Source organism: Neoarius graeffei, chromosome 6 (genome assembly GCF_027579695.1).
Source record: "Neoarius graeffei isolate fNeoGra1 chromosome 6, fNeoGra1.pri, whole genome shotgun sequence".
NCBI lineage: Eukaryota > Metazoa > Chordata > Actinopteri > Siluriformes > Ariidae > Neoarius > Neoarius graeffei.
In genome coordinates this window covers 7,845,724-7,859,392 of record NC_083574.1, presented here as the reverse complement: position 1 = coordinate 7,859,392, position 13,669 = coordinate 7,845,724, and the positions used below count along the sequence as shown (strand labels likewise).

The 13,669-nt window shown below is 40.4% G+C and overlaps 1 protein-coding gene across 1 annotated transcript in view; it reads right to left on the bottom strand.

The window, feature by feature from the left end:
- The window catches only part of wdr59 (WD repeat domain 59), an 88,228-nt gene that overhangs the window by 32,594 nt on the left and 41,965 nt on the right, over positions 1–13,669 (bottom strand). The window contains exons 15-18 of the mRNA XM_060923255.1: positions 12,036–12,131; positions 11,737–11,881; positions 9,329–9,398; positions 5,309–5,462 (exon numbers count right to left, since the gene is read on the bottom strand). Coding sequence (XP_060779238.1) covers positions 5,309–5,462; positions 9,329–9,398; positions 11,737–11,881; positions 12,036–12,131 — 465 coding nt within the window. The remainder of the gene's footprint in view (positions 1–5,308; positions 5,463–9,328; positions 9,399–11,736; positions 11,882–12,035; positions 12,132–13,669) is intronic.

Below are 13,669 nucleotides of genomic sequence, written 5' to 3'. Positions count from 1 at the left end.
ATTATACAGAACATGTTCCTCAGATGCCATGTTGCCAGATACAGTCGGAGAAAAATATGTTTGTACACCCTTTGGAATTTTTTACATTTCTGCCTAAATTGGTCATAAAACATCATCTGAACTCTCCAGCAATCTTAAGAATGAACAAACAGTGTCTGCTTGAACTAAAACCACCCAAACATTTGCATTTTATCATATTTTTATTGACCATAAGATGGAATTATTCACAGGATAGGGAGGCATAAGTAAGCACACCTTTAGCTAAGGCTCATCCAAGAGCGAATTAGACTAATTAGATCAGGGGTCACCAAACTTTTTTTCTCTGGGGGCCACATTGTCGTTCCTGACTGTGATGGGGGGCCGGGGTCGAGTCAGCTATATCACATAGAATTGTATGACCCAGACAAATATGACCACCAGCAGGCCTCATTGTGTCGTAGAGATTACTAGCCTGGCACAGCCATCCCCACTACTCTATCCACACTACTATATCCCCACCACTGTATCAACACTTGATTCCTGGCACATATTTGTTTATCTTTACTAGTGGTTTGCAAAAGTAGTAATCGAGTCTTCACACTTTGTTTTAATTTGAAATACCACAGATGTTCCATTTATTTATTTTCTAATAAAAATAACATCAAAGCTGTCAAGGTAAGAAACATCTGCCTAGTTGAGGTGATTGACACTGGCAAAGGTGAGTGGAAAATTATAAATTGTAGGTAGGCCTGTTGATATTATTAATAATAATTGTGTGCAGCACTTAATAAAGGTCAAATAAATAGGCCTATAAAATAAATACACTTAAAAAAACAGTGAAATTATAATAATATGAGCAATAGATCACAGCAGTTGTGCTGTGTCCTGCACGTCATTGCTCTCATCCATGGCCAAAGCAAAAAACTCGAATTCTGACGCTCTCTCATTCAGCTGGTCATACACGTTGTCCCCCAAATCTTCGGTTCGCCTGGTCATAGCAGGTGCGGAGAGACTCACCGCGTTGAGCGCATCCTTCTTGTCGGGACACGCCTCCTCGGCCACAGCAAGCATGCATACTTTAACAAAGTCCCCGTCAGTAAACGGCTTTCCATGGGTAGCTAGTAGGTGAGCTACCTTATAGCTAGCTCGGACAGCAGCCTGGTTGATCTGGGTTTGGCGAAGGAATACATTCTGTTGTGCAGCCAGTCCGCATTTCATCCTCCGAATCCTGTCTTCTCTTGTTTGCCCTCGCAAACTAGCATACTCTTTGTGGCAGGTTTCGTAGTGACGATGCAGATTATATTCTTTGAAAACCGACATACTTTCTTTACATACAAGACAAACTGCACGGTCCTTACACTGAACGAAAAAATAATCGGTGGTCCACTGTTCTTTAAAAACTCTGCACTCTCTGTCAGCTTTTCGCTTACCGCTCGCCATTTTGCTGTCCTGAACACTGACAGTTCTCTGCGCGTGCGCTGCCTGTCACTGCTTGATCGCGAGCATATGACGAAAATTCGGAAAATGTGAATAGTTCATTTTATAACTAAATATCAATTTTAATTGATAAAATCAACAAAATACAAGCTGCAGACATGTTATTTGCCAAAAAGCAATTTAAAAAAAATAGGCCATGACCACTTTTGGAGATTGCCTCATAGGGCTGGTTCAAGTGGTGGGGGGCTGGGGGGCCGGAGTTGGCCCGCGGGCCGTAGTTTAGTGACCCCTGAATTAGATGATTCAAGTGCCATTCCACCATTGGATGTATTTTTTGGCATAAAATACAATATATTTTATGACAACATAACTAGACAGAGAAATCTTTTAGCTTCAAAATGATATATCAAACATAATTTTTTGACAACGACAAGTATATTAATTTCGTGACCAAAGTCACCTACCCTTTTAATTTCCGCGCGGTAGTGAAACGTGATGTCATCGGCAGGTTCCCCTTCTTGTGTACCACGTCACGTGTGACGTGGCACAGATTATCAGCAATGGCGGATAGAACGTGATTGTCAGCTTCGGAAAAGAAGCGAAGGAAAATAGCAAGTGATGCCCAAAGGAGACGGTCGATGGTGAATATCGGCACAGCAATCGACAAGTGGAAATCGCGTTCTATCCGCCATTGCTGATAATCTGTGCCACGTCGTACACAAGAAGGGGAACCTGCCGATGACATCACGTTTCACTACCGTGCGGAAATTAAAAGGGTAGGTGACTTGGGTCGCAAAATTAATATACTTGTCGTTGTCAAAAAATTATGTTTGATATATCATTTTGAAGCTAAAAGATTTCTCTGTCTAGTCATGTTGTCATAAAATATAGTGTATTTTATGCCAAAGAATACATCCAATGGTGGAATGGCACTTTAAAGTAGTTTTAGAATTTGAAAATCGCCTTTGCATGTAATGATGAATACTAATATTTGTAGTATATTACAAAAAAAAAAAAAATCACTAAAAAATGTTTATCCATAATGATTTTATAGAGGATTTTCTGCGATAGCCCACGAGCAAAACATCGCGCCGCGATCACGTGACCGATGACGTAGTAAATTGACAAGCTAGACAGCTCACTGCCTGTACATACTGCGACTGTGAGTGACAATTCGCGGATCTACGGATTATTTCCACTGTATACGATGGTAAAAAAGTGTGTAGTGAAAGTTCATTATGTCTACCTATTGAAACTATTCTTTAAATTCGTTTCTTAAGACAAGGATTTTTTTAAGATGTTACCTTGACAGTTTCGGCGATAAACTTCCGCCTTCTTCAAAACAGTCACCAGATGTCGAGTGGTGACGTGCCTTATCAGCTGATGTTACTCTAAGGAGGCGTGAACGTCCCGCCCAATTTCAAAAAAAGACAAAAAAAAGACGTTAACGCCTCCTTAGAGTAACATCAGCTGATAAGGCACGTCACCACTCGACATCTGGTGACTGTTTTGAAGAAGGCGGAAGTTTATCGCCGAAACTGTCAACGTAACATCTTAAAAAATCCTTGTCTTAAGAAACGAATTTAAAGAATGGTAAAAAAGCGTGTCGCGTACAGCTGTTCTAAACCCAACAAAGACGGAGTATCTCTGCATCAGTTCCCTGATCCTGATAAGAATAATGGATACGATCTCGCTGAGTGGAACCGGCAAGTAAAGCGGACGAGGGCAGACTGGTGCTAGTTGAAGGCTAGTGCACATATTTATGCTGGTGAGTGTAAAGGGAAAAAGTGGTTTTTATAGTCCATGGGAGAATCTTGAGGCGCGCTTTGAACGAGCTTCCCGAACCTTTAGGACAATTAAAGGGTTCTTTAACTAAACAAGAACTAGACGATCCCTGGACGAGTTCCTGCTTTGCACTTCTACGATACAGCCGTGACTGTCCCCATTCAGGCCCGCATTTTTCTTCTCCCCAAGCTCCGAACGCACACAAAGCAGACTTTGACAGCTGCAGTCATTTCCGTGTTGTTGGAAAGGCCGCTTGAACGCCATCGGTTCGCCCCAAATATACTGCCGATCACGACGCACATTTCGGCCCAGACCTCTGATTTAGTAGAAAAAATGTTGTGTATCGACTCACCTCGACTGGAACACGATTCACTTTCGTCTTCAGACGCAATTTCGTCTGAATAATCGCTGTCTGGTTCACTCATTTCGCTTGTGTTTATACTGGATGCTGCCATCCTGGTCAATTTACTACATCATCGGTCACGTGACTCCCGACTGGGATTTCCAGGAAATGCTTCCCGGAAGCTCGGTTTTGTCGCTCAAATACACCCCTTTGATGGGGAAATTTTTTATTTTTAATTTGCATACACTGAATATATACCCTTATACTACATTTTCATCAATAGTGGGTTCTAAAATTCTAGAACTACTTTAAACAATTTGACTCAGGTGTGAGCCAACCTGATGTCCAATCACTGAGGTGTGTCGTAAGCTACCCACCCCACTGGAAAACCAGTTAAAAGGTGTGTTTTGATGAGAGGCATGTTCTGTGCATCATGCCTCGCTCAAAGGAGCTGTCTGAAGACTTAAGACACAAAATAATTGATTTGTATAAAGCTAAAAAGGGTTCCAAAACCATCTCTAAGACCCTTGGTGTTCATGTGTCTACAATTAGAAAAATTGTGTATAAATGGAGACAATTTGGAACGGTTGTTACTCTGCCAAGGAGTGGCCGCCCTGCGAAGATCACTCCAAAGGCACTGCGAGTCATCATCAATGAGGTAAAAAAAGAATCCAAGAGTGTCCGCTGAAGACTTGAGGAAATCACTGAAACATGCAGACATCTCTGTGGACACATCTACTATAAGAAAGACACTGAACAAGAATGGGATTCATGGGAGAAGGCCACGGAGGAAGCCATTGCTGTCCAGAAAGAACATTTCTGCTCGTTTGGAGTTTGCGAAAAAGCATTTGGATGCTCCTCAGTGCCACTGGAAAAACATATTGTGGTCCAAAGTTGAATTGTTTGGGGGGAACACACCACATCATGTGTGGAGGAAAGTTGGTACAGCACACCATCAGCAAAACCTCATGCCCACCGTCAAGTATGGCGGCGGTAGCATCATGGTGTGGGGCTGCTTTGCTGCCTCTGGGCCTGGACAACTGGCTATAATCAATGGGAAAATGAATTCTCAAGTATATCAAGATATTTTGCAGAAAAACCTGAGGCAATCTGTCAACAAGTTGAAACTCAAGAGAGGATGGGTCCTTCAACAGGACAATGACCCTAAACACAGAAGTAGGTCGACATTAGAATGGTTTCAGAAGAACAAAATTCACGTTCTGGAATGGCCCAGTCAAAGCCCCGACCTCAATCCAATCGAGATGTTGTGGCATGACCTCAAGAAAGCCATCCATTCCAGGCATCCCAGGAATCTTGCTGAATTGCAACAGTTTTGCAAAGAGGAATGGTGCAAGATTTCTCCTGATCGTTGTGCCCGTCGAGTCTGCAGCTACAGGAAACGTCTGGTTGAAGTTATTGCAGCCAGAGGAGGGTCAACCAGCTACTAAATCAAAGCGTGTACTTACTTATGCCTCCCTATCCTGTGAATAATTCCATCTTATGGTCAATAAAAATATGATAAAACGCAAATGTTTGGGTGGTTTTAGTTCAAGCAGACACCGTTTGTTCATTCTTAAGATTGCTGGAGAGTTCAGATCATGTTTTATGACCAATTTAGGCAGAAATGTAAAAAATTCCAAAGGGTGTACAAACATTTTCCTCCGACTGTATCTTCAAGAATAAACCCTCTCAGATATTCCCAACAAAGCATCTCTATTATTATTATCATCATTTTCCCTGAGGTATCTCTGCGTCCCGTCTCACCCGTTCCTTGTAGTAGAAGGACGAGATGGACACTTGCTCTTTATCGCTGCGTGTCGGACTCCCGCTGTACAGCCGCAGCGTGGACTGAGACTCGCTTCGCATCTTCATCGGGGTCATAAGGCCACTGTGGTACGCAGACAGCGCTGAGAGAGATCTGAAAAAGACATGCGCATTTGTTAGACTATATTATTAAAGGAGAACTCGAGTTTGCTTTATTTCTTAATTAACACGTTATTCAATTACGTTTTCACTTTGAGTAACCTTATATCATGATTCGTATTGGCAACTAATTGCAATTAAATATTATACTTATCGGCCTGTTCCGTTTTTAGCCGTGTTGAATTTAGTTCGTTCGGTCCACGGCAGGCGTCGCTTATCCGCGCGATCTTCACGAGACTTGTGTGAAACGTGAAGTGTCGGCGCCGCCGTTTTGAAAACTGTTTTCCAAACGAAGTATTGCACAAAAACGAGTTTAAATGATGATTACTGCCTACTTTTTGCAAACTTTCCTGATTGCTATCAAAACAAACAACTTCCAGTTTGATTACATCAGCATTCAAAAGAGGGCTCGCACTAGGGTTATAACTTTTTGAACTTTTTTTCCAAAACCAAAGTCCTGCATCATGATTGGATGAACTTTTTGGTATAATTGAAGAAACCAAACTCCATTTTCAACACTCTTTTAAAAAAGTCCCCCCGAAACAAAAAAAAGTATTAAATGCACATTACAGCCAATGATATGAAATGCGAAACCGTGCTAAGTTATCACAAGGGCCATTACAAGTCAATTTGACTGAAAATGGATCAATGATGTGTTGTACTGCCATCATAATATACTGGAGTTTCAGTTTCTATTCTTGCTTTCACTTTATAAGCCATGTAAATTTGGGGAAATCGGTCTCATTTAGTAGTGATATATTGTAGCCTACAGCTTTCCCAGAATCCTGGAGTTTCAGTTTCACTTTCACTGTATAAGCCATGTAGAGTTGGGGAAATCTGTTTTGTTCAACTAGTGATATGTTGTAGGCCTAAAGCCATCCCAGAATTCCGGAGTTTCAGTTTCTGTTCTCACTTTCATACATGCACTACTAGGGGTGGGCAAAATTATCGATACGGCGATATATCGCGATACTTTGTCTTCCGATTCAATATCGATACTCAATTTGAATATCGATATTTTTTCAAATAATAAATCATGTTTCAGACGGGTTGTAAATCCAGTACGACTTCCGCACCTCCGCTCCGCAAGGTGTCGCTGTGCCGCTACCTCACTGCAAGGCACTCTTCGTCTTCTCTTTTTTTTCCCGGTGGTTGCAGTGAGGAAAAAAAAAAACAAGCAAGCATGGCTGTTAATGTAAACCTAGAGACGCTGCCGAACTTTAAGGCAGATGTTTGGAGGCACTTTGGATTCCAAAGGAAAGGAGAAAAAAAAACAAAACAAAACAGTGAGCTGGACAAAGAGTATGCACTCTGCAAAACCTGTTTCGCTCCAATTAGATATTCAGGTAACACAACAAACTTGCGAACTTACTTAGCACGACACCACCCCAACATATTAGCTCAGCCGGAGCCACCGAAACCCGACCCGAAGCAAATTACACTGGATAGCGCCAAAGTCCTCCCGTCTACTTCAGTGATGTGTGACTTACTGTAACTGTGAACTTAATTTTGTCATTTAAGACCAAAGGCAAGAAGCTGCACTTTATTTTGCATTTTCAATTTTAGTGTGTGTGAGACACTGCATTTTATTTTGAGTATTTACTCAAAGTTCAGAAGAAACATGATTCACTGAGGTTTCAATTCAGTTTCAGTGTGTGGACACTGACCCACACTGCACTTTGTTTCATAATTGTGCTCAGGGAGACAAAGGCTACGTTCACACTGCAGGCTGAAGTGACTCAAATCCGATCTTTTCGCCCATATGTGACCTGTATCCGATCTTTTATTGACAATATGAACGACACAGATCCGATTTTTTCAAATCCGACCCAGGCTGTTTGGATATGTGGTCCTAATTCCGATTCCTATCCGCTCTTTTCATATGCGACTTCAGTCTGAACCGCCAGTAAGATGCACACTGCACTTTTCAATGTGTTTCAGACAGTGTGTTGTTCCTGCAAATATGTTGTAACTTGCGCTTGTATAGTTACAATAAAATGGCATGGATAATTAGAATTACATTGTTTTGACTCAGTTTGTCCCATGAATTATCACCATCATCTGATGTACATACAACTCGGATTTTAAGATGCATAATGCGTTTACATTTTTCAGTGAACTATGCAGAATATCGCAATATATCGCAGTATCGTATCGTGACTCAAGTATCGTGATGCGTATCGTATTGTATCGTGAGGTCCTTGGCAATACCCACCCCTATGCACTACCATGTCGAATTGGTGAAGTTTGTGTTGTTCAAGCTGTTCCATAGTGAATGGTTGGCTCAGAATGTCACACAGAAAGAGTTACAGCGAAGTTGAGAGGAACAAGAAGATTTGGAAAAAGAATGTGATTGACTTCAAGAAATCCACGATGGTGAGAGGGCCTATCCCATTAGTGCAAACCCCATTAATGGACAGAACAAGAATGCCACTAAAGAGAGACATAATTGGCCGCTTTAAACACATGGCACCAGACATCAAAGGCCGGAAAAATAGACTGAAGAAAATTTCCAAGGAGGTGAAGCTTTTGTGGACTGAACAACTGAACTTTCCAATAATCTCTGATCAAGCAGCAAGTGCAAAGTCGGAGAAAGTGGTGCAAGTGTTTGACGAATGCACCAGACGGGGAGATTATGGATGTTTAGATGATGTATTTGATGTCACAAAGTTGGATGGGGAACGGCTGAATGCTGAGGACAAAGAACTGTACAAGGTACAACAGAAGAGTAGGGGACAAGTGGGCTACTCCACTAGAAAATGCGCTGACATTAAAACGATACGTCCATCCAAAAGACTGAAAGCCAGCACACCTGCTAGCATGTCAGCTCCTTCATTTGACGCTGTGCAGGAGACTGCAGGTATTATTCTGGTTGTTGGTCGGCTTTACGAAAACTTCATTTTGAGTCCGGGGGGACTTTTTCAAAAAATATGACCAAATGAAGGTCAATTCCTTTCATTACTAGCAAAAGTTCATCAAAATATGATACAGGGTATAGAGGTTGTAAAAAAGTTATAACCCTAGTGCACACGTCTTTTGACGATGTTGGCAGATGTTGGTCGCTTTGATTTCCGCTGTACGTTTTGCTTCCGTCCTACGATGTCTCGCACAGGTCTTGACGAATCTCGTTTACGACCGTTGCTTTAACATATGGACTGATGTATTACATCGCGCAGGGCTTTTCAAAGTGTGGGGCGCGCCTCCCCTAGGGGGCGCCAGAGTTCTTCAGGGGGGCGCAACGTGAGGAAAAATAAACCAGGCTAGCGAACTTCAGCTAGCCTTTCCCAGAGACAAAATGGATCGATTTTTAGTACCTAAAGCTACAGTGAGTTAGGAGACAGAGTCTGGGCCAAGCAAAAAAAGAAGGAAGTATGACCACGATTATTTAAAGTTTGGATTTTCATGGACTGGATCTGAAGATGCTCCACTGCCACAGTGTGTTGTCTGCCAAGAGGTGCTAGCTAACGATGCTATGAGATGTTTAAAATGTGTAAAAAAGATGGTTTAAAAAGCACAGATGTTTAAAATGTGTAAAATAAAAAAAAAATAAGTGTACAACAACCTTTTTTTTTTTTTTAAATTCGAATGGAACATTACGTATAGCAACAACAAAAATTGTAAGGGGGGGGGCGCTGTTGTTTATTTGCTCTCTGAAGGGGGGCTGACTCTCCCACACTTTGAAAACCCCTGACATAGCGTATTTCAATCACTCATAACTTGCTATAGCAGTGAAAGAATAGCGATCAAAAATGCATTCCGATATTTAATAAAATTTGATAAAAAGAATTTTGATGATAAAAATTTGCCTTCAGTTCTCTTTGAACATAAACAGAATGAAAATGGCAGATGGAGAAGGTTTACCTGGGCGTAGGTTCTGTCGGAGGGACGGTGCGATGCATGGACATGGGGCGAGTGAAATAAACCAGAGAGCCTGCACGAAGAAGAAAAAAAAAATTATTAATATATAATTATACTCCAGCAAAAATAAACTCGATTTTGATTGGTTAGGAAGTGTTGAATTTTCTCCAACAGCAGCTCGGACAGTAACGCAGCTCCAAATCACATCTACAGTAACTGTCCACGCCCCAGTTAGTCTCGTTAGTAGTATCTGCAAGATACACTCACCGGCCACTTTAATAGGAACTTATTCTTGATTCTAAGATACCCGTCCTTCACAGGAGTGGAACCCAATGTGGTGTTCTTTCTGCTGTTGCATGCTGAGATGCTTTTCTGCTCACCACGGTTGTAAAGAGTGATTATATGAGAGTTACTATATCCTACCTGGCAAAAAAAAAAGAAGCTCAAACCACAAATCTGTCCATTTCCCTCTAACCTGTCTGATCAACAAGACGTTTGTTTTCGCCCACAGAACTGTCGCTCACTCACTCAGTGTTTGTTTTTTGTTTTTCGCACCATTCTGTGTAAACTCGAGAGACTGTTGATTGTGTGTGAAAACCCCAGGAGATCAGCCGTTTCTGAAACACTCAAACCAGCAGTCCATCTGGCTCAAACCAACCATCCATGTCACAGTGAAAGCAAGTCACACTTGGAGATCACAATATTTCCCATTCTGAAAACTGAAGCTCTGAATTTGATGCATTGTGCTGCTGTCCAGGGATCGGCTGATTAGAGAACTGCATCAAACAGCAGGTGGATGGATGGGTTTTCCTAATAAAGTGGCTGGTGAGTGTATATACATGGTGCTTGAAAGTTTCTGCACCCTTACGAACTTTCGATATTTCTGCATAAATATGACCTAAAACATCAGATTTTCACACAAGTCCTAAAAGTAGATAAAGAGAACCCAGTTAAACAAATGAGACAAAAATATTATACTTGGTCATTTATTTATTGAGGAAAATGATCCAATATTACATATCTGTGAGTGGCAAAAGTATGTGAACCTTTGCTTTCAGTATCTGGTGTGACCCCCTTGTGCAATTCCAAAACAAACTTTATTCTTCTTTAACCATTCTTTGGTAGAACGACTTGTGTGCTTAGGGTCATTGTCTTGCTGCATGACCCACCCTCTCTTGAGATTCAGTTCATGGACAGATGTCCTGACATTTTCATCTCGAATTCGCTGGTATAATTCAGAATTCGTTGTTCCATCAATGATGGCAAGCCGTCCTGGCCCAGATGCAGCAAAACAGGCCCAAACCATGATACGACCACCACCATGTTTCACAAATGGGATAAGGTTCTTATGCTGGAATGCAGCATTTTCCTTTCTCCAAACATAACGCTTCTCATTTAAACCAAAAAGTTCTATTTTGGTCTCATCCGTCCACAAAACATTTTTCCAATAGCCTTCTGGCTTGTCCACGTGATCTTTAGCAAACTGCAGACGAGCAGCAATGCTCTTTTTGGAGAGCAGTGGCTTTCTCCTTGCAACCCTGCCCTGTACACTATTGTTGTTCAGTAGTGTTCTGATGGTGGACTCATGAACATTAACATTAGCCAATGTGAGAGAGGCCTTCAGTTGCTTACAAGTTACCCTGGGGTCCTTTGTGACCTCGCCCACTATTACACGCCTTGCTCCCGGAGTGATCCTTGTTGGTCGACCACTCCTGGAGAGGGTAACAATGGTCTTGAATTTCCTCCATTTGTACACAATCTGTCTGACTGTGGATTGGTGGAGTCCAAACTCTTCAGAGATGGTTTTGTAACCTTTTCCAGCCTCACAAGCATCAACAACGCTTTTTCTGAGGTCCTCAGAAATCTCCTTTGTTCGTGCCATGATACACTTCCACAAACATGTGTTGTGAAGATCAGACTTTGATAGATCCCTGTTCTTTAAATAAAACAGGGTGCCCACTCACACCTGATTGTCATCCCATTGATTGAAAACACCTGACTCTAATTTCACCTTCAAATTAACTGCTAATCCTAGAAGTTCACATACTTTTGCCACTCACAGATATGTAATATTGGATCATTTTCCTCAATAAATAAAGGACCGAGTATAATATTTTTGTCTCATTTGTTTAACTGGGTTCTCTTTATTTACTTTTAGGACTTGTGTGAAAATCTGATGTTGTTTAGGTCATATTTATGCAGAAATATAGAAAATTCTAAAGGGTTCACAAACTTTCAAGCACCACTGTATATGCATGCATGTACATACACACATACGGTACACAAGATATAATTATGTATGCTTTCCAAACTGGAGGTGGTGTACGATTCTTACAATGCAGTTTTCAGAAAAGAGGACAGAATATTTGGAATTATAGTGGAGTTTAAATACGAAGCATATCACGGCTCACCTGTGCCACAGAAGCGAGCACCTGACGTACGTGGGAAAGGGATGTTTGCGTCCTGGTAAGAGCCATAAGTGTTGGTGACACGAGGAAAGGCAGGAAGAGCAGGGCTCACAGAGTTACTGAACCCATGGGGATTAGTGCCGTCCTCCTACAAGTGTACAAGTGCACATGTCAGATCAGGGACGAATGTATTGTACGGCCTGACTAAAACTACATAATGCGAGTTGTGTAGGTTGTACATTTTTCATTTTGCTATTAACCCGAATCCCACCCTAACGTTTATCTGGTGTTGAGGCACTAACCGCATCTGACTCGAGGCAGGACACCAACTGCCTCACACACGGCTCCAGGCAGTTTTGGTTCCTCTTCACTTTCTGAAGCGACGTGTCCGTCAAGATCTAGAAAAAAAACAAACACGAGATGACACCAAAATCAAATTTATTTTATCAAGTGATATACTTGTGCGCAAAAAAAAAAAAAAGGAGGGCTGCGAATCTCTTGGCACTTTACAATTTTGGTTCAGGATGATAAAATTAGTCTTTAAAACATCTAAATACCATATATTTATTAATCTTCCATACAAAAAAAAAAAATGCCAGGTGTTGTACTTCCTTCAGGGCTATGAGAACAAATTTCACTGTTCAAATGCTAGTTGAATTTTTCACCATCTGCATATTGCCTAAAGTCAAAAGAAATCCACATCCTCTTGAGATATTTAAGAACTCATCTTTTACTATTAACTTAAAAAACGCAACCACACACACACACACACACACACACACACACACACACACACACACACAGTTTTGATTAAAATGAAGAAAAAAGAGAAAACAATACTGCATTATTATGGCATACTGTACATTTACAGTACTGTGCAAAAGTCTTAGGCACATGTAAAGAAATGCTGTAAAGCAAAAATAGCTAAAAAATAATGAAAATGTTTCAACATATAAAAAAAAATTACTCTAAACAGGAATCAGTAAGCTATAATAAGTGAATAAATGAAACAAAAGGTCAATATTTGGTGTGAGACGACCCTTTGCTTTCAAAAAAATAAATAAAAATAGTAGTCTGAGGTCCAGTGAGTGCAGTTTTATGTGGAAATGAGCTGTAGGTTTTACTGAGCATCTTCCAGAACCAGCCACAGTTCTTCTGGACACTTTGTCACATTCGCTTCTTCAATTTGCACCAAAAAATTTGCAGTAGCCTTCATCATGTTTTCTTTTTTAATCTGAAAAGCGCCCTCTTATGGAATATACGGCTCAGACATATTACAAACATTTTTTTCCCCCATAACATTTAATTTTGTGCTGGAAAATGAACATTTGGAACTCTAAAATGTTTTTGTAATGTTTTGACTCAATAACGTATTAGTCATAAAATAGAAATCTATAACAAGGTTTGCAAGGAAAAAAAAGAAAAAGGTGCCAAGACTTTAGCACAGTACTGTATATACAGCACGGCTTGACTAAATATGATAATACTGATATGATAAATTATCACTATGCTTTTCTGAGGTATCCTGGTTGTTGTAATAGTATTTTTTTATTATATAATTATAATAAATTTCTCCATTTCTGTCTGTGTTTTAAAAAAAATTACGTTATTCATTTCATATTTAAAAAATACTGGAGGCATTAAATAAATTATTGAAAATCAATTCTTCTTATTCTTGTTGCATTTTTAAAAATGCAGCACTACTATATTCCTGGCAGTTTGGGAGCAATAACGTGATACGCAAGTGTATAAAGGAGAACAGAAAGAAAGAAAGTAAATAAATAAATCAAACAAACAAACAAACAAAGGGCAATGTGAATAATACATTAAAAAAAAAAAAGCTGCCAGTTGGTATTTAGTTAAACTTTTATTTTTCTATATTTAATATAGAATATTTTCTTTAATATTTAATCTATATTTTACATATTTTATTATT